The following is a 20,647-nucleotide window of genomic DNA, read 5'->3' as shown; positions in this document are numbered from 1 at the left end:
TTATTTCACTGCTTTGTTTTCTTCTTCTTCTCTTACTATCTGCTTCTTATTTCGTTTGCTATGTTTTGTTTTGTTTTGTTCTTCGCTTGTGTACACATTAAAATTAATCAGACTTTCCCGTTTTATTTCATGTTTATACGTTTTTTTTATTCTCTCATGTTTCAAGAGCTTGGTTTGGTTTCGGTTGTTTTGTTTTGTCTTCGTTTTGTCTATTTGTGTGTATTGGTTTGTTGTTCTTCTCCTATTTGGTTCTCCTTCTTCCGTTATTTGTGCTTTGTGTGTGTGTGTGTTTTACGTTTGCTTTCTAGTTGTGAATTAAACTAGTCGCTATTGGTTGTCCGTGTATGTTACTAGTTGGTTTTAGCTATTATTATAATAATTCGCTCGCTATTCGATTATTGTGTTCGCAAGTACGTTGAGAAGCTTTTGTATAAAACGTTGCCCTCCATTTTAGTTCCTACACATTTCGACTTTGCGAGAAAGAGCGAGCGGCTGGGTGGTCGTGGGTATTGCTGAACTTCTTCGCCCACCTTCTTCTTCCTCCTTCGAATGGTAAAAACTTACTAAGGTTGGTTGGTTGGTTGGTTGGTTCTGCAGAAAACTTTCATTGCCTTTTGCTCGCCTTACTGTACAAAACCCCTAACTGCTTCCGGTTTCTCTAATCGATGGGATGTGTAAAAGTTACTCTTGCTGGTCTCTTTCTGGTCTTGCTGGTCGCACGGAGCTTGAAGCTGGAGCCTTACTCTCTCGCAGCGAACGGAGGAGTAGAAGAAGGAGCAGACTATGGTACTGTGTATTGTTAAATGGCAAAATACGGTTACAAATACGGGTGTGCAGCTGCGCTATGTAGTATGCAGAAGTGGACTGAATGTTTGTAAGTTAGCCATTGCTTAGTTTCTGTTGGTATACAAAGAGCGACACTAATAAACTTGTAAATTGGCCATTTCCGATTAAGTTTTACTATGCAACCATTTGAAGATACGGTGTGTTTGTGTGTGTGTTCCATTATAGAAATACTACTAAAACATGTTACTTTGGACCTGTTTGTGGGGGGTTTCGGTTCGCTCACATAGAAAGTATCGCTAGGTGCCATGAAATCGGTTATAGCTGTGCCATTTTGTCCTGCCTACCAAACACATAACCCTGCCATTTTGTTTCAAAATCTCTGGCTCTCTCTCTCTGTAGAGCACGGGCACTACTTTAATACGTACGGCAACAAACGTTAGCGTTATGTTGTATATGTTTTGGTTTATTTTACTTTTTCAATATTTCTTTCCCTTTTTGTTCAATACAAACGATCGATCTTCTAAGCGTTCTACCATTTGTTTTCTTTGTTATATAAAAGCTTTTGGTTTTGTTATTTGTTTTTCCTCCTTGTGTGTGTGTGTTTTTTTTTTTTCAAAATTTGCTTACGGCGGCCAGTTTGTATTGGCAGGATACAGAGGTAGAAGAAGAAAGATTCCGCTGTATCCGCTAGCCCCAGCCCAAAGAACGTTTGAAAAGTCAAACACCACCACACACCTATCCCGTCCCTCCCTCTTTTCTAACTTGTTGTGTGTGGGTGTGTTTGTGATTTTATTAAACATGAAATGTATTGTATATAGATAATATGTATAATATGGTATATGTATATATCCTCCTATATGCACTCTATGTTAATTTTATTATCACAAATATGTATTTCGGTTTGATGCGTTCATTGTGTTTCCTTCTCCGGTGCTTCGGACGCGCGGCTTCGTCTAAATTTTGCTGACCCCACCCGCCGCCGCTACCTTTGTCAGCTAATATTCATCTGGGATAGAGTTTATTATCAATTTGCATGAATCGCAATGAGAAACGATAGAACATGTGATTTGGAGAACCAGAAAAGCGGGATGGGAAATGTAGAAAATGTATGAATTGCAGCTGATTTGTTCAAACTATAGAGGCTCGCACAGACGGTAGGCTCACCATTCTGGAGTCTCAATTCAGCTTTTAGCCGTCAGCTTTTAGGCTCAACAACTTTTAAAGAAGAGGGAGGAAAGAGGAAAAAGTTCAACATTACTAAAAAATACAGAAATTTTGAATGGTAGCTTCTAAAAAAAGTTCCTCCAATATTTTAACCAATCTAATATATTATGACTCTATATAAATGGATAGTTCTGTAATATTTTACCTGTACGAAGATACAAAAACCTTTAAATTATTTTTTTTGACCCAAATCGAGCCTATTCATGTGGCACCAAAAAGAAAGCCTTCCATTGCACATGGACCTACTATTGGCCCCGGGCTGGATACTAGGATTCAAAAAACCGAACAACTACTACACCAACTCCTCTCTAGTACAATCAGTGTTTTAAAAGCATTTATAGACCACCCGTTCCTAGACACATACACACGCGCGTTAGTTCAAAAAACTGCTATCAAGTTGCCTTTTCTCTGGAACGACCAATAGACGAGTAGAAAGTTACAAATTGTGTTGTTACAATATCCCACTACATAACTGATTTTTTCTCTGAACGAACATGCATTTTGTTATAGGAGGGATATGCATTCCCGGGGCGCATTAAGACCGGATGCAGGAAAAAACGGAGGGAACCCTTTAGACAGACAGAGACAGAGAGAGGGAGGAGGAGAGAGCGTGTATGTGTGAGAAAAATGTACGGTTAAAATTCACTGCTTCACTGCTTGCTTTCCCATGTTTTGTCTCTGGCATTTCTAGTTACGGCTAGCTTGTTTGTTAGTTTACATCACATCTATCATCTAGTGTTGTCCTTCGATTAAGTTTTTTGTTTGCATACTAACATCATGTTAAAACGTGTGCCTATAGTCGTTCACTCTCTATCTGATCGCCACAAACAAACATACACACACACACAGTCAGTAATAGTATTGGTAGTAATAGTGTAATAGTAGGTACACACTCAGTACGAATTTGAAGAAGAGTTTGCAAAAGAGCCACCAAGAAATGCTACAATGATTCGGCCATTTTGTTTGCCTTTTTTCCTGCTGCACTATAGTGTTTGTGTACGCGTGTAGTGTTTTTTTTTTTTTGTGTTAGCCAACTCTACATCCAGCTTAGTTAATCACAATGCTAGTAATGTTGTTTTGCCCAGTTAAAAATACAAACAGTTTTTTTTTACATTAAGATAGCAATGCTACACGCCGCCTTACGTTGTTTTCCAATCATCCTACATAGCGGCAGTCCTTTTAGGCAGCAGACTGACTGCCGACTTTCGACGCTGGCCGAAAAAAAGGTAGCATAGTTTTGTTTCCTGTTCAACAATAAAAACCTAGACCCGCTAACAAGTATTCGATTATATACACAGAGTACATACACCAACCGTTTGATCACATTACTAGTCACTTTGGGGCAATCGGGCAATGTAGCCTCCTGCGCACACACCCCAATGTGCTTCCAGCTCTATTGTAAAAGGATTGTGCCGTCGTTTCGAGGAGTAGTAAATGTCCTTCGTTAGAAAATTCGGAAAAATAAAAACCTGAAAACAAGGAAAATCGATTAGTAAACGATAGAAAATAATAATCGAAACTAAACTAGCTTCGGACAGTGAGTGTTCCGATATCAGCGTTTGAATGTGTGTGTGTGTGTGTTTTTTCTTTAACAAAATTAAAACGAACTGATATCAAAACAATAAATTATTAAAATAAAAAACAAAACAAAAACCAAACCCGGCGTGGAACCGGACCATTGTTATACGTTTTGTAATGATTTTTTCACTTTTTTCTTGTGACTTTATTCTCATCTGCACTTTTTAGGGAGCAGCGACTTTTTTTCTTTTCTTTTGCTTTGTTGCTTGTGTTTTTTTTTTACGTTTTTCGTTACCATAAACTTCATATTTGCATATTTATATTTATATAAACGTGTAGTGGTTTTGTTATACAGTTTACTCATTACTCTTAGTACGCTTACTCGTTCTCGATTTTTGCTTTAGCTTTGTGTGTTGTGTACCTTTCACATACGAAAAAAAAGAAACAGTATGTTCTCTTACAAATTGTGACAAAGTGGTCGCTTGCTAGGCGCCACACGTTCTGATTTTGTTATCCATTCCTCGCCAATGATTTAAAATTATCTCGTTCAACACTATTGCGCACACGCGCACGTGCATCTTTTTTTCTTTATCGAAGGGCGCGTAGAAAAATCAAACCCGATAGAGCTAGGCTATATAGTATATTATCAAATCGTATTGAATATTTCCATTTCTTAGTAGTGTTTATATTATTTCCATATAAGGCAATACGTTACTTATTATATCGTACAAAAGGAGGGGTGTTCGCATATACCACCGGCGAAAGTAAAAAACAAAATTAAACCAGCCAACACAAACCACTCCAAAAAAACGATCCAAAGAGCTCTGGAGTGGTGGATGAATATGAATATGTGTATCATATAGAGATGCGTTAAATGAGGTGCAAACAAAACCGGGATGGAGGATTCCTTTTACCCAACATTTCCTCACCCTGTTCGCTGAGCTACAAATCATGATTATCGATCCTGGGTATGGCGTCGGCGTAGTGGTGCAGCAATATTTAGAAAGCAATTGTTTTTTTTTTGGAACTGATTTATATATATACTGCTTATAACGTGGCCCTTTTAAAGTGGGCTAAAGTACAAATAAAACACACACGAATATGAAAAGTAACCATTTAAATCTGTCCATTGTTGGTTGGTGCGTCACTCTAGGTTCGCACGCACGGCATCTCGGAAGTATCGCGAGCGCGCTTCATTTTTGTATTGGCGGTTGGTGTTTTGATCTACAGTGTTTCCTCTAGTTGGTTTACTTTTATTGTTATAATCCCGTATCAGGTATATCATCGTTTTCTTTTTATTTTATTCACTGCTGCGGCGGCTTTTATAAACGTAGGTATTTGTGTAGACGCAAATGTGTAATAAAATAAAGACGAACGATTATTCAGAATAGTTACATACGCATTTATCAAACATTATTAATCCTCGCCTCCAGTTGTTCCTACAGACACCGACTCATGCCTACCGATTAATCTCGTGAATATTAATATATGAATAGGTTTTACGAATACTGCTGCTGCCCAGACAGCCCTAACACTAACCAAGGAGTAAAACACAAAACCCGAAAGCACAAAGAAACACTTAGTGAGCCAATCGACTCTTTAGATAGAACGAAGAAAAAAACCACGGAAACTGTACAAAGATTTTGGGGACCAATCGTTGCACAATGCTAAAACAAACGTTAATCCAAGCTATGCTATAAGCAGCATTTTTGCACGCCTTCAAACTACCAAGAGAACCATATACCCTTAACGGTTGTAATACACGAATCAGTGAGAAAGTACACAGTAAAAACCTTAATGCAATAAAAGCTAAGAAGAAGTATGTAATAGCCAGTCTCTCTATAAATTGATTAGTTTGTTTGTTTGTTTGTTGTGAGTTTCTTAGTTGAGTAAGTTTAATAAAAAAAACACAAAAATAAAACGTATGTAAAATCATCTCTCCGGCGACCACCGTACGCCTCCTGCTCCTCGATAAGATATCACACCCTACTTCAACCCGTCCCAAGAGTGCATTTTAGTTGCATTACGCGCCATACATGTATCTATTTAGAGCCCTTACACTTATACAGCATTAAACATAAACGTATTACAGTCTGAGTCTGGGTGCTTACATCGGGGGTTGCTATGCTGGTGCTGGCCAATCATAGAATGCGTGGTGTGGTGGGCAGAAACCAGTATGGGAGATCTGAATATGGAGCGACTAAACGAAAGCCAAACGGAGAGATCGTGTGTGTTGTAGCCTGTTGCTCCATTTACCAAAACCTAACATCATCCTCGACTGCAATGATTGGAGGGAAGCGTATCCCTTTGCTGGGTGGTGCCTGCCACAAATGCATGTTATTAGTACGATAGTCCTGTCCCCCAGCATTCTAGCGCTGAACGACATAGATTTCCGTATTCTATAGATCCATCCTCCCATGTCCCATAACACATACCAGAAAACACAGCTTACCACATCCAAGAATTTACTTCCCCATTGGGCTGCGCATACGCTGCCAAACCAAAAAGCTAACAAAAGTTCCACCAGCTTCATTTTTCTTGTAGTTACACTTAATATAGGGTTTAACTGTGTTTGCTTCTTTTTTCACACGTAAGGCAATTTTGCTGTATTCATTTGTTACTGATTATACACTTGATTGGTGCGGGGAATGATGAACCCACGCAACCAGATAATATTCACACAGCTTAACATAGATTGTTAATTAATTAATACAAGGACCGTTCAACTAAACCGTCGATAGGGTGCAATAGAAGAAGCAGCGACTTATGCAGCTCAGTATTTTCCGATAACGATTCCTTATGGATGCCCGCGAGCGCGTGTATGTATTTACGGGGGTAAAGTTTTTCTACCGCCGAACGCAGTGAAAAACTTTACTGGCAATGTGTATTAGCAGTAGCCGAACTATGTCATACTTGGCGTTAAAAGGAGGGCTCCCTTACGGATCGCTTCTAGTTTGTAGCGTTCAAATTGTTCCACACAACCGATCGATATCGTAGAAAGCTGTCCAAACCCAATCCAAACTGAATGCTTTACACAGTGTTAAACCAAAATCACAAAACAACCACCTCCTCCCACCGGTACAATCTCACCCAGCAACACTTATCCGATTTCCCGTTTTTGCTTCGTGAAACACTTAAATGCGAATTGTTATTTTGCGCCCTCACACCCTTCTAAAGCTGCTAAGGAGAACATTTATACAAAGTCGCGCACGCTTGTAGTGGTTTAAACGTTTAAACTGCTTGCTTATAATTGTTCAACAGGTACCAATCATTTAGAAACGTGCGCCACACACTACTACAGGTATACGGATGATGCTTGCTTACATTTACTCGAGTAATGCGCTATGGCGAATGCAAACATAGACGGTTTCCAACGACAAAAAACAAGCTTAATCACAAACGTTATAACGAAAAACCTCGCTCGCTTCTGCACACATTTTCCAGATTTCATCCTGCCCACACGCGTACGTTGCCGGCCTTATTAGTTCAGTCGTTTACCCGTGGCCCTCGTTTGCCACGCTTTTCCTTCACTAAAACAGTGACCATCGATCCATTACAATTTTTAAATTGAACTAAATCCATAATAAAGGTAAGAGTAATTTGTGAAACTAATAGTAAAACATTATTCCGACATAAGAGCGCAATGCAAGTTAGAGACCCCCATTTTCCCGTCGCTGGCGGTTCTTACGATTGTGTGAGAAACACTGAAACACATTAATGAACATTCATTGCTACTGCTACGCCTCTCCGCTGTACAGACGATCGATCGATGAATTTAAACGTTTCCCAATGTTTCTCTCTCATTGCTATAACAGCTGCCAAGTTTAGGATTTTCCCCTTCATTTGCCAATATACATAGAAAATGACTGCAACGATGCAGCGTATGTGTGTGGTGCATTGACAGTAATAATACTACACAGCACAGACGACGTAGCACAACTTGATAACGTTCACTATCAGACAGATAGACAGACGCACACATCTAAGCCCATTTGCATTCTCCCTCTTTGCTTCTACACACACTAATGCCATACACATACACGCTAATGCCATGATTGAAAATAGAAAGTATTTGACTGAGCAAACTGCAATTACAAGAAAAACGATAGAAATGTAGAGAAGGTGCACACACAAACCACAAAATTCACTTCTAAACACCCGTTCCTAACGCTTCCATACGTAGGTGGTTGTGTACGGATGGACGTATTCATCAAACACTTGGCATATAAAAGCATTAAATTAAAACGCTAAACAAAGACTGCTTTACAAAACCCCCGTTTAACAGCTAATGTTTGCTCAAATCCTGCAGCAAGACGATAAAAGGAAAGCACGTAATGAATGAAAAAGAAGTACAAAAAATATCAAACGAAAAGCCAACGATCCCTTCAATTCTTTCCACACCGACACTCCCGCGCTTTACAGCAGCACGGCATCCGCACCATCAACGAGGGGATGATCGCGTCGACTGTGTTCTCTCTGCATCCAACCTGTTCCATTCTTCCACTGAGGAGGACGAACCGGGAACGAGATCACGTCACGACGTCCGGGATACGAGTGGTGCAAAACGTGAAGCGTTCAGCTATCGAAGGAAGAGGGGCGGGGCGGGTTTTACTCGCCGAACCAGGCGTAATGGTGCTTGTTGGCGATCTGAGCCGGACTCAGTGGCCCAAACTGGCCGTACTGGGCGGTCGGAAACTGTATGTGCGCCGGCAGCGGATGCGTGGGCAGTACCTGCAACGGAAAAGACGGGAATCGCTCAGTGCTGGTCGTGCTGTCGTGTTTGGACGCGTACGGCGAGCTAGTGCTAAGCGGTGTGTTCCGCACCTGCCGGCTGGAGGCATTGTGGGCTGGCGGCGGTACGACACGGTTGTACGCCGACTGGTAGGGCGCCGCCTGGGACACGAATACCGCCGATCGGCGGTACATATCGCCCTGGGCGTAAATGTCCGGCTGCTGTTGGGCCTGGTGCTGCTGGTGCTGCTGCAGGATGGCGCCAGGCGAGCTGCCCAGTGGGGTGTTGGCGCTCGGTTGATGTTGCCGGTAGACGGCAGCCGTTGGCGGACCCCACGAGGTTGCTCCGGTCGGTGTACTCTTGGCGTGTGCATGCGGTGGGGGAGCATGACCGATTGCACCACCGCTACAACCGCCACTGCCACCACCCTGATGCTGTTGCTGCTGTTGAATGGCTGCGGCGGCGGCCGCTGCTGCTGCAGCTGTTGCCGCTGCCATCGAGGAGGACGAAGACGCCGACGACGATGGAAGGTAGGACGACGATTCGCGCTTGTGTCCTCCGCCACTGTTGCCGTAATGCGAGGAGGAGGACGACGATCCCATCGTGGGTGGTGCCCAGGAGGAACGTTTGTCCAACTGCTGCTGCTGTTGCGAAGGATACTCGTACGCAACAAACTCACTCGGTTCCTGTTTCGGAACGTGCAGTGGCTGCTGTCCACCGCTGCTGCTGCTACCCGACGAAGGTAGCAGCAGACATTCGTTCTGCGCCATCGCTAGAAGACGCTTCTTCTGCGACTGTCCCGCGTGCTGTTCGTATTTGATCGCTGTAAAAAGGGCAAAGACGTTTGGTTAGAGAAAAGCGTGTGAAAATTCATCGTAAGCCACTCACGTTGATGCTTCGGACTACGACGCTCTCCTTCGCCATCGCTGTCCCCGACCGTAACGCAGGCTGTGGCGGACGATGACACGGCAGCCGATTTTCGCTGCCGACCGCTGCTCGATCCAGCACTGCAAGATACACCGTTTCCGCCGCTGCTGCTGCTGCTTCCGCCGCTAATAACACTCATGTGTTGCTGCTGTGGCGGATACTGCTGGTACGGTTGCTGCTGGTGACCGCCCGATCCACCATTGATCTGGCTCGCTGACGAAGAACTGTTGTGGGCAACATTGGACGAAGAAGAGGACGTCTTAATTCCACCGCTGCAACCATTACCACCTCCACGACACGACGACGACGACGACGATGAGGACTGATGCGTGCCACGCGTACACGGCGGCGCCTGGTTTGAGGCGGTGTGCGAACTCTTCGAGGATGAGCTGGTGTTGTGTTTCACCTCCGGCGATTCGTCCTCGCTGTCTGAGATCGTAATCACAGCCGTCGGTGATGGGGTGTCGTGGATCGTGATGGTCTGCTGCTTGCTGCTTCCACTGTAACTTCCACCGTGCCCGTGATGGCCACCGTGATGTCCACTGTGATGGCCGCTGTGGCTATGACCGTGGTGAATATGTCCACTGCTACCATGGTGATGATGGCCGCTTCCGCTGTGGTGAATATTGCCACTGCCACCCATCACGACGGACGAACCACCACCACCACCACCACTGCCGCCGTAAGACGCGGTGGATGAAGATGAGTGATGCAGATTGCCTGCACCACCACCACCACCGTTACCTCCTCCACTGACCGGTCCCGACGAATCGACGGGCTGGTAGTGTTGCTGCTGATGGTGATGGCTGTGGTGACCACTGCCGCTACTTCCACTCGCTAGCTGCGGTTGTTGCTGCTGCGAATGATGATGGTGGTGGTGATGCTGCGGTGCCGGAACCTGGGCCTGTGCCTGTGCCTGCTGTACCGGCGGTGCTTGCATCTGCTGACTGCCACCAGCACTCGGGACCTGCGATGACTGCTGCTGCTGCTGCTGCTGTTGCTGGTAGAACGAGGACGTCGACGAGGAGGATGAGGCGACGGTGCTGCTGCTAGCTCCCGCACCCGTACCGCTGCTTGCACCGTTGTCATGATACTGCGGACACATGTGGCTCCGGTTGTACCGCTGGTGGGGTGGAGTATTCTCCTTGACACGCTTCTTAACCGGCGACAATTGGTTGTTTTCCTTCTTGTCGTGCCGGGAAACGCTGGAATATTTACGAACACTAAACAATATCACAAACACTCTCTAGATGTGTGTTTGGGGGGAAGAGGTTCGCCCTTCAAGATAAGATACTTACACCAGATGATGCACGGGTGACTCTTTCTTCGGCTCGTGATGGCTCGTTTGGATGTTGAGGTGCGGGTTCGGGTAGATTCCTTCCAGCTTCAGGAACGGTGCCGAATCAACGATCAGCGAGTGAGCAGGGCCGGGCTGCTGCGACCACGAAGGGACGATAGCGACCTGCCGGCCCGACTGTGGCCATGCGACGTTCGGTTGTACCGCGTTCGTCAGCAGCATCCGTTGGCCGGACGATGGTTCTACCATCGACACGGGTACGGGCACGTTGACGTACTGCTGCGGTGGGACCTGTAGTGGCGGTTGCATCGAAGTACCGCCGACAACCACGTGCTTGGTTGGGCTTGGCATCGTCTGATACCCGGGAGGACACAGAATGCTCGACACCAGCTGATGCGGGAAAGCATCCGGACGTGCGTTGCTGTACTGGCGTCCCACATTACGACCGCCGTAGATCTGGTACAGATGGTTGTCGTAGGTCGGTGCCCGCTCGCGCACAATCCGCTGTACCTGATTGTTGAACGTGATCGTCATGTTCTCGGTCGTGTTCGGTACGAAGTTTGTCACCAGCGTCGCCGTCGTCGGTTGCACACTCAGATTGTAACTGAAATGATCCCATTCAAACGAAATCCCATTAATTGTTATTTTTTCCCCTCAAGCAAATCGTTGCATCAACACTTACGTGTGAATCATCGAGTCCGTACGGCGACAAACCTCCATCATCTGCACCGAAGCCTTCACGTTGTTACAGTGTGCATAATCGACCAGATGTGCCAGCGTTGCGAACGAATGATTCAACGCCTCTCCGGGCGTGATACGCCGTTCCTGATCGATCGTTAGCATGCGCTTCAGCAGATCAATAAACTCCCGACGATCCGTCTTCTCGGCCAACAGCTGTCCACCCTCGATATCGGTCGGCACGTTCACCTGCCCAATATCATCCAAACAGTTGAAGATGTACTTTCGGGCCTCCTTGCTCTTGTTGTTCGTTTCCGCCTCGTGCTCCTCGGGCGTTTTCAACCGCCAGAACGGATACGTCGAGTCGACATCGCGGTAGAAGAACTTTGCCGTCTTGCTGGCACTGTTCAGCATGTGCTCAGTCGGTAGACCCTGTGTCTGCGATATGTACCTGTGGTGTGCAGAAACGGAAAATGTTAATGGATTGAGCTGGGCTTCGATACACAGCAAAACATCGCCCGATGCGTACCTGATTTGATCATACTCAGATGATCCGGGATACAAGGGCCAACCCAGGAACAGTTCCGCCACCACACAGCCGAGCGACCACATGTCGATCGCCTCGCAGAACGGCAACCCGAGGATGATTTCCGGTGCGCGGTAGTAGCGCGACTGCAGGTACGTATTGCACACCGTTTTACTGACGTGCGACGCCGACCCAAAATCGATCACCTTCACGCTGTTGTTTGTTTGTTGCAAAAAGAAAACGGCAAACATCAATCGATAAGTAGATTAAATTTTCAACTAGCTTGACGGGAAAAAAAAAGTTTCATCCACTTACCGGTACGGTTGTCGGTTAGGATCCACCAGCATGATGTTCTCCGGCTTCAAGTCAGCATGGATCAAGCCCAACTGCTTCAGCTTCAAAAGGGCAGTCAAAACCTGATTGGAATTGGAGAAGCGGTAAAAATATTTTTTAGTAAAAGTATACTGAACAATGTTAAATGATATTAAATAAAGGTATTGTTTTTTTAGATACTTCAAATATGACTCATCTATTGAGGGAACAAATATAGTAACATTGGAACGCGATTGAATCTTGGAAACCAATTTGTCCTTATACGATGGAGATTAAGGACGGTGCCAAAAAAAGTAGACGAACCGCACTACTTCGACGGTTTATGAGTGTTTTAAATTTTACAACCCATCTTTTGTTAGCCATCCCGTTGCTTCGCTGCTATCGTGACGCGACAAGAACCAGCAGCGAAAACATAAAGACTGCACAACAATGACCCACGAACAAAACAGCCATCATCCATGGGACCTTGTGGTTGTGTCCCAGCCATACCACCAGACCAGACGCCAAAGGGTCTGCCCGCTTGGTCTAGCGTAACCGGAACCAACACAGCTAGCACCCTAATCGCATCATGGCCCTTGCTCGACAGCCCACAAAAGTTGCAAACTTTCCGCTAAATCCACGATGCTGCATATCTCGCGTGTTGCATGAATGCGTCGGGGGGGCCACCAGGGTAACGCATTACGAGCTAGAGCAACCGGCAATTGTGAAGAACATCATGCGTTGGCTTCGTAACGCGCAATGGCTTTATGGTGCTGCAGCGGCGAAGCCAAGATAAGGAGATCTCGACGTTATCCGACACAGAGAGAGAGAGAGAGAGAGAGAGGGGGGGGGATAAACCCAGACACTGCACACGATACGGTAGTCCTCGACCCTTAAAAGCATTATTGGCAAACCGTCAAACTTCCAAATGCAAACGTTCGAAAAGTTCCACCAGCCCGGGATTAGATTAAGTATGCATGTTCCTAAAACTATGATGGCCCTTCCTTTATGGTTTGCCGTTTCCATCAGCCCTTTGTTGCCCGTTTGAGCCACCGATACGCATCGTCGATGAAAACAGCGTCTCGCCGCACCGGGCCCACCAACAAACACATCGCGCCTTATTCAGAAGCGTAATGAGAGCGCGGCACACAGAAAACAAAAGTTTCGTCTACTAATTTATGCAATTTACGGTATTCAAATGTTACCGTCCCCACTGCTTTCGGGATTTACCACGGGCTCGGGCGTGGAAGAGTGGTCTCACAGTTTTTCCATTTTGAAACACGTCAGCGCCTCCATCAATTGCTGCCATTCGCTGGTCCACCATACACCGATGGCCAAGCCCATCATCTCTCCCCGACCGTGCTTATTGTTGGTGTATTGTCGTCATCGTCAAGCATCATATCGCGGCCAGCATCATTAACACCGTCGTCGTCGTCGTCGTCGATGAAGTTATCACCGCCATTGAACAAATATGCTTCGCCTAATGTTAGTCAAACGACCGTATGGCTCAATGGTCTCCTACTGCTGCAACTGCGGCAACTCGGAACGCCGTTTTGCATGCTGCCACCAGTTCTGAATTATTCACTTCCATCTCTCGGTGACATCTGGTGACATCGAGGGGACGGGACGATCTTATGCAGAACATCCCCACCAAATCGGATACATTTCACCGCGAAAGAGAGAGCTTCAACATGGTAAAAGCAAATCCCCCCCCAGCGAGTACGAAAGCTCCCGCCGGCTTATCGCTTTGGTTACAAGCCTCGACTCGATTGCAGCCACCTAACTGTAACGCACTCGTGCAATTACGCCATAAATTCAATTAATCGTGTGCGGTTGGATGCATATGATTTAAATAAAAATAACGCGATCCGAACGTTAACTGCGCGGCTGCTGGCTGGTTGCGCGTAGTAACACACACACACGCTCTGCACCCTCGTTTTTTTTTTTCTCCTCGCATTCGAACAAACGCACAATTAAGTCGAGTTTGAAACAGATTTAGCCGCAGTGTTAAGCTTAGCATACCATTTTGCTACAACCACACTTTCTATTGAGTGCATTGTTTCCGTGGAATTTAATCCCCTGCTAGCTACAGCCAGTTGGCAGCAATAGTTTCATTTATGTATTTTTCAACCAAAGAGCTGCGGCGCGAGAAAAAGTGTCTCGCCAATATTCATAATGCTTTATAGACCATTTCGCCCCTACACAGCCCACTACAAAGCACCAACTTATGTCACAACAGCACGTGTTCCCTATATTCCGTGCCGATAGCAGCATGGCACCTTCAGCAGCACCTCCCGAAACCGACCGCACACAGCCCAAAAACAGAAGCGGCGCGCGCGCCCGTACATGGCTCAGAGAACCAGGGTTGTGTACATGACAACGGTGCCCTCTTTTCCCATTCGCAAGATGAATGGCCATTCGAGAATCTCGTTACACCATGTAAGGAAGCTGACGCGCGGAGTGTCTCGCATTAACGATGACACAACAAACCTCCCCGCGCGTGATGCACGGATCCGTCCGACCTGTCATATGCGCGCAATAATACCCGAGAGATTTGTTCTCCGAAACCAACAACAAAAAAAAGGAGTTTACGGGGAGAGAAGTCCAAAAAGACAACCCTCGGGCAAAACGGATGGACATGTGGACATTAAATGCAGCACAGATAGAGTAGATCCCTCCGACGGTTTAGGTTATCTTTGCTGGCGCATCGCAAAATGCTTCTCCTCGAGCAAAGTGCTGCGAGAGCTGCATACCCGGTCAGAATTAAAAGTAGAATGTAATGATAATTGCAAGATGCTCCCGTTGGATAGCTGGTTGTGTGTGGGACGTAAATTGATGATGATTACGCTTATCTATCATGTGGAGTGAATGATGAGAAATCTCCTCCCATAGACAGAGCCTGCTTTTCGGTTCGGTTCGCCGACTCGAGACTTCAAAGGAGATGCATTGCACAGAGTGCAGCTGTGATGGGGGCGAAGAGTTGGGGCAGTTGCTCCCGATCCAACCCGAAAGCCTCGGTTGGAATCACTCTAACGGCAAATTTATATGTCAATTAAACCTGGGACGACATCGCCACCACACCGGTAATTTCAGACCGATAGGCTAGGGGACTTGGGGACTTCCACCCGACTCCTGTCATAATCTCGGGCAACATTGATGTAAAGGGTTCAGGCCTGTGGCCGCCTGTCGGGTAGGCAAACAAAAACCTGTCTCCTGCGTGTATCGATTGATTTGTATTCATCACACCACCACGCATTGGTGGACTGATTCCAGCATCTTTCAACCTCATACATAAACGCACTCCGGTAGTGTAGCTCCCGAAATCCCGTTAGCAATCAACAATCGAGTTGCCCTCATCGTCAGCAACTTTTTACTGCCTTTATTGGGTCACCCAGACACTCGAGACATAACCGACCAGCATCTACAAAACTGAAGGCTGCACGGAACCACGATCGGTGCGTTTTCTCACTGCTCGGCGGAGAGTCACACCACAATCAAAAGCTATTGCCATGAGTTAAGATCTTGCGGTTCGCGGTCACCCTTTCCGATGGGGAGAGGTTGCAGAACTCGTGACCACAGTCGAAAGAGGTCCAACAGACCGGACGGCGAATGAGGGAAAAAAAATCCAAACTTCGAGAGGAGCCCACATTTACCGAATGACACACCGAACGAGCAAACGCAGACGACCAAGCAGATTATTTCTTCCTCGCTACAAAACGAAAGACAAAAACACACCACGAAACGTATGCAAATTTCTCCGCCCCGGGGGGAAAGAAAGATGAACCGAGAAGAATTGGTGGTTGTTCTTCCATCAACTCCGGGCTAGATTTGTCGGTGGGACTCGTGAAAGAAATCACACGGTACAGGGCGCGAATCGACGTTGGCGCTGGTGGGACGGTTGAATGGAAATTGGGCGAAAAGACATGTCCTAGATCTGATGATTCGCAGATCGACGCGTACAAAGATCAAGAGCTACGTGCCCGTAGGAAAGAGAAAAAGACACTTCCTAAATGGTAATCGACTGCGCCTCGATCGACAACAAACGATCACTTTCAGGCAACGAAAATTCGAAACTGAAGAGTCACGTTTGCACTACGCACATCGGTCTCCCTCGACTTAACATTACTGTACGCGTATATTAAACAAAAACTTCCCCTCGGCACACAAGGAACGGGGAAGTTTTGAAGACAGTGATAATCACACTGGCCGTACAACTAACTTATTATTCGATGTGCGTTCCAAAAAGCGTTGGAGGACAAGCAGCTCTCATCCGTTGAAGCCTGTTGAAACATGCACCAGAGAGATGCTTCAATGCGTCAAATAAATCTTTGATCGCAATCGCGAAACAACCGATCAAAAGGGAAGTCACAATAACTAAATAAAAAATACCTCGAATGACTCCCTCTAGAAATCCCTTCCAATATTCCCAACCCATTCGCAGGACAGATATGTCTTAAAAACAACGTTAATGTACACTCGCCAAACAGGTTCACGTCTGCTTCTCGCCGAGTCTGCCCGAGTCAACACACACCATCAACACACAAGTTGATTTGGGCGTTTGTTTTTGTATTTGCAGTGGACCAAGAAGATGCCCACAAAATGCATCTGTGTGGTGCTGGTTGAAACTTTATTCCTCACAGACTGAAAGCTCGAAACTATCTCTTCAGAATATTCCCAGCATATACGAGGCTTAATACATTGCCCAACACTGTATGAGCACGTCGAGCCAGATGGGCCTCAAGACTATCATTTCTTTCTCTCATATCCGATGCACGCCCATCGTAAGGAAGAAGGCGAGAACATCGCCTTCGAACAATACATCCCCTTCTCTTACTGTGCTGGCTGCACACAATTCACCACGCAACAAATTGAGGTCGAATTTGCAAACCACTCGAACGATCTCTTCCATTCTTTGGGAGGGTTCAAATTTGAGCGTTCCTGTAAATATTCCTTTCGCTAATCTGCATCCCAAAGCATCTTCTCTAATTTCCATTCCCCATTTATTACCGAGCATCCTTTTCCGCCCTTTTTTCAGCTTTTTAGTGTCCAAGCGCGGGTCAAAACAAAGGCGGATCTCATTAGGCGACAGTCACATGGCTTCTAACACCACAGGAAGCTTTTTTGCGAAGCCGCTTTGGCCGTATCTTTATGATCCGGATAAGCACAGTTAACTAGGGAAAAAATATCCTGCTGGACACACGAGTGACGTTCGATACAGGGATTAATTAAGCTGGACAGGAAATTGCATTTCAGGGTAAAGAAAACGATCTAGAGAAATTAAAGATCATTCGGGAAAACATAAATGAAGGTTTGTTCCTATCGAAAACCACAGAGATTCTTCTCGACCATTTCGAGGGCTTGTGATGATAAAATAAAACCACAACATATTCGTTATCGACATACAGTCCTCCCGACGAAGATTTTGGCATATAAAACCACAGCAACAGAACCACTCGACGAAAAACATTGAACTGTACAACTTTAACCCCCTTTATGACCCAGGAAGACGAAGTAGGAAATCGCCCACACAACGTACATAAACCGCATCACCACTGTTTTACGACCATGAGTTACAATGTTCGAACAAAAGAAACCAAGAATGGGCCCTCGCCGGGTCGCGTCGTAAATGGCGGACTTACCTGTTGCAGGATGGGCCTGATGTACTTCAGCGGTAGCGGCGAAAATTTGTTCTGCTTCAGGAAGTCGTACAGGTTCTGTTCCAGCATCTCGAACACCAGACAGGTGTGATTCTTGTGCTGGAAGCACTCGAACGCTCGCACAAAGTTGAACTCGTCCGCATTCTCCTGGCTGAGCCGGCTGAGGATCGATACCTCGATCTGGCCCTGCCGCGCATAGGACGGATGGTTCTTGAGGATCTTGATCGCGACGATGTCGCTCGTGCCCTTCTTCCAGCATTTCACCACCTGCCCGAACGTACCGCGGCCGAGAAATTCTAGGACCTGTTGGAAGAAGAATAAGGAAATCGATCATCAGTTGTCTGAAAAGTCTTGTAGTGAAGGTAGAGTCGAAATTTATTGAGGATCAATCCTGTAAAAAAGGACCTCGTCCCCCGAATAACAGTAAACGATGATAAGCCTGCATGGTAAGGTCACATACGACCAAAAACAGAATGCTTCTCGTCAGCAAAAAAGACAAGTGGCCACCACCGCCAAGTAGCAGTAGCCATTTTTTGTGGCATGCCTGCATGCACATCTTTCTTTTCCATTTTCCCAACACACACGCAACAACAGTACAGTTCACCCCCGAAGGCAGAGCAGACCATTAATTTTCCCGATTTTGCCTAAACTGGTGCGCGCAACCGGTTCTGTTCTTTCAATAATTCGCTCCACCACACCATTACGGCCGTACAAGTGGCGAGAGCAGGCCATAAAATTCGCTTCAGCAGCACCTCGTGGTAGCCAGCCCTCGGGGGTCGCGCGATGAAATTGTGAAAGTAGCGAATAATCGAAAACACAAAATCAAATCGACCGGTGGTGTGTGAAGGGTAGAGAAAAATATAAAAGCTGGCCGGCCGGGGACTGTATAAAAAACAAAACAGTCCCAAAAGAAGTGCATGCAACATATAAACACACCGAAATGGTAAAACACGTTTTTGCGCTCGGTGGTGGTGGGGCTCTGGGTGCGCTACAGCGGTCACGAATAAAGGCGCAAGGGAAATGTTCTTGCTTTTTGGGCAAAATAAAGCGCGAGAAACAAGCGCGAGCTGCCCCGTGGCACGGAGGGAGATCGCGCATTTTGAGGTCACGCTTAATGACTGAGGCCATTTTTTTTTTCTTGCTTCGGCTGTTTTTGTTTTTGTGTGTTCTGTTCGGTCGATGATGTTGTTTTGAACGTGGTTTCCTTAATTTTATCGGCATCGAAGGCTTTTTTTTATTTCGGTCGCCTGCAAACAAACAAGAACAAGATATTCCACCCCGTCACGAGGTGGCAGAAGGGAAAAGGCCTAAGAACGTCTCAACGCTTCACCAGTCGCCGGCTCGCATAAGAAACCTGTCCGGTGAGTGTACAACCAACGGCCACGTTCGATAACTGGGGTGGGAGAAATCAGAAGCAGAACTCAACTGGTTCCGGCCTACGGACGCAAAAGACCAGCACACCGACCATCCAAAAAGCCGATTAATTCATTTCTATTTGTTTTGCTTTTTTGCATCCCCCCGTCCGCCCAATCTCCCCCTCCGCGCACCGTGTCTCATAACCGTTGTACTCCGGGTGGTGTATAGTTATGTGCCGTTGTTTCGGTCGCGTTCTCTTTCCAAAATTGGACAACCCCAGTGTGTACACGTTTGCACCTTGCTCTTAATTATGAGTTTTGGAAAGTACACAAGAACAAGAAACACCCCAGAGTTCGACCGTGCACATAGAGAGCACACCATAAATTAAGGCGATTTGGTAAGCATATTTACAGCAAAGCACCGTCTCTCTCTCTCTCTCTATCTCTCTCTCTCTCTCTGCCCACCGACCACCACCGTGGGAGTTGATATCGCAAGCAGTTTTGCAAGCAAGCCTCCTCCTTCAGTGGCAATCGTAAAAATCAGATAACCATCTTGCGGGTGTGTCTTACGGAAAAACGAGGAAAAACTTCTTGCGTCCACGGTGGACACCGAATTACACCGAAACGCGCACAAACGGTGGCGAAGGATTTCACACCGTATTGTCCCATAATTCATACCATAATGTTCCTACGTCGGTGTCTTTTTAAGACCCTTACAGAAGAGGTGGTGTGTGAGTGTTGGAAATGTCGGCAAAAAGGGGTGAATTTTGCAAGGTGTTTTTCCTCAGTTAGCTCTGCTTACTTAAGCTTCGTTGGAGTCATTTCTACATGCTGATTCTTATGACAGTTTATAGGAATGTTCCGCAGTAACGGAAAGTATAGTCACTTAATATATTTTATCAACAGTATTTTTAACTCTTCAGGATGGTTTTGGGAATTCAAGCAACTTCTCAAACGAAAACAATACCATAACATCACCGAAAACTATGTCGACATACCGAGCAATTCCGTTTTTTTGGGGGTTGCCAACCAGACAGTTGCACCAGAAATTTGTTCGACTCGCCGGTTTCGCCATATCCCACAATGGCACCACCACAAGCAGTCCCAGGCAAGCATTAGATCGAGTGGGGTGCACAGACAATTATCCGGCAGTGCAGTGTACAGTACGCTCCACAAACCTATGGTGCCGGACGGACAAGACACGAGCATAGAAAACTGTGCTCTTTTCTCGATTGAGTAGCTGACGGTTCGATTTGTAGCACCATCAATAGTAGCCTCCAAACATTCCGAGAGATAAGTTTCCAACCTCCATGGCGACTGGGTCTAGCGCTGTGTCTTGCTGGCTGTATGAACGCGCTCGTCGTATTGTAGGTGGGTTCCATTTTGATTGGTTTGACCAATCTCTCTTGCCCTCAGACACACACGCACATCATGTTCGCAACAATGGAGCGCATGCTGTTGTTTGTTGACGCAACGTATCAGACCCCTCGGTGTGCCGGCCGCAATCGGTGACTAGTGCAATTAATGGGGCTTTTGAACCTCGCCATAACCTCCCCCATGGACAAAGCGATTTTAAAGGCATCTAGAGGAGGGATCAAATCTTTCGAAATGTCAGACGCAAAAAAAAATACATTA

General features: G+C 46.1%; 1 protein-coding gene across 8 annotated transcripts in view; it reads right to left on the bottom strand.

Annotated features, from left to right (window-relative positions):
* Window positions 1-18: 18 nt before the first annotated feature.
* The window catches only part of LOC118510094 (hornerin), a 66,985-nt gene continuing 46,356 nt past the window's right edge, over window positions 19-20,647 (bottom strand). For 6 of the 8 annotated variants that reach the window (XM_036051515.1, XM_036051511.1, XM_036051512.1 and 3 more), the window contains 7 exons: window positions 17,640-17,960; window positions 12,004-12,104; window positions 11,692-11,901; window positions 11,167-11,613; window positions 10,486-11,088; window positions 9,149-10,410; window positions 19-9,083 (listed from right to left, as the gene is read on the bottom strand). In XM_036051515.1, the coding sequence (XP_035907408.1) occupies window positions 8,137-9,083; window positions 9,149-10,410; window positions 10,486-11,088; window positions 11,167-11,613; window positions 11,692-11,901; window positions 12,004-12,104; window positions 17,640-17,960 (3,891 nt within the window). In that variant the 3' untranslated portion in view covers window positions 19-8,136. The remainder of the gene's footprint in view (window positions 9,084-9,148; window positions 10,411-10,485; window positions 11,089-11,166; window positions 11,614-11,691; window positions 11,902-12,003; window positions 12,105-17,639; window positions 17,961-20,647) is intronic. The other 2 variants (XM_036051518.1, XM_036051519.1) reach the window with 2 other exon arrangements.

Source organism: Anopheles stephensi, chromosome 3, assembly GCF_013141755.1.
Source record: "Anopheles stephensi strain Indian chromosome 3, UCI_ANSTEP_V1.0, whole genome shotgun sequence".
NCBI classification, from domain to species: domain Eukaryota; kingdom Metazoa; phylum Arthropoda; class Insecta; order Diptera; family Culicidae; genus Anopheles; species Anopheles stephensi.
The sequence above is the reverse complement of the archived record's forward strand: the minus strand, read 5'-3'. Positions and strand labels throughout refer to the sequence as shown.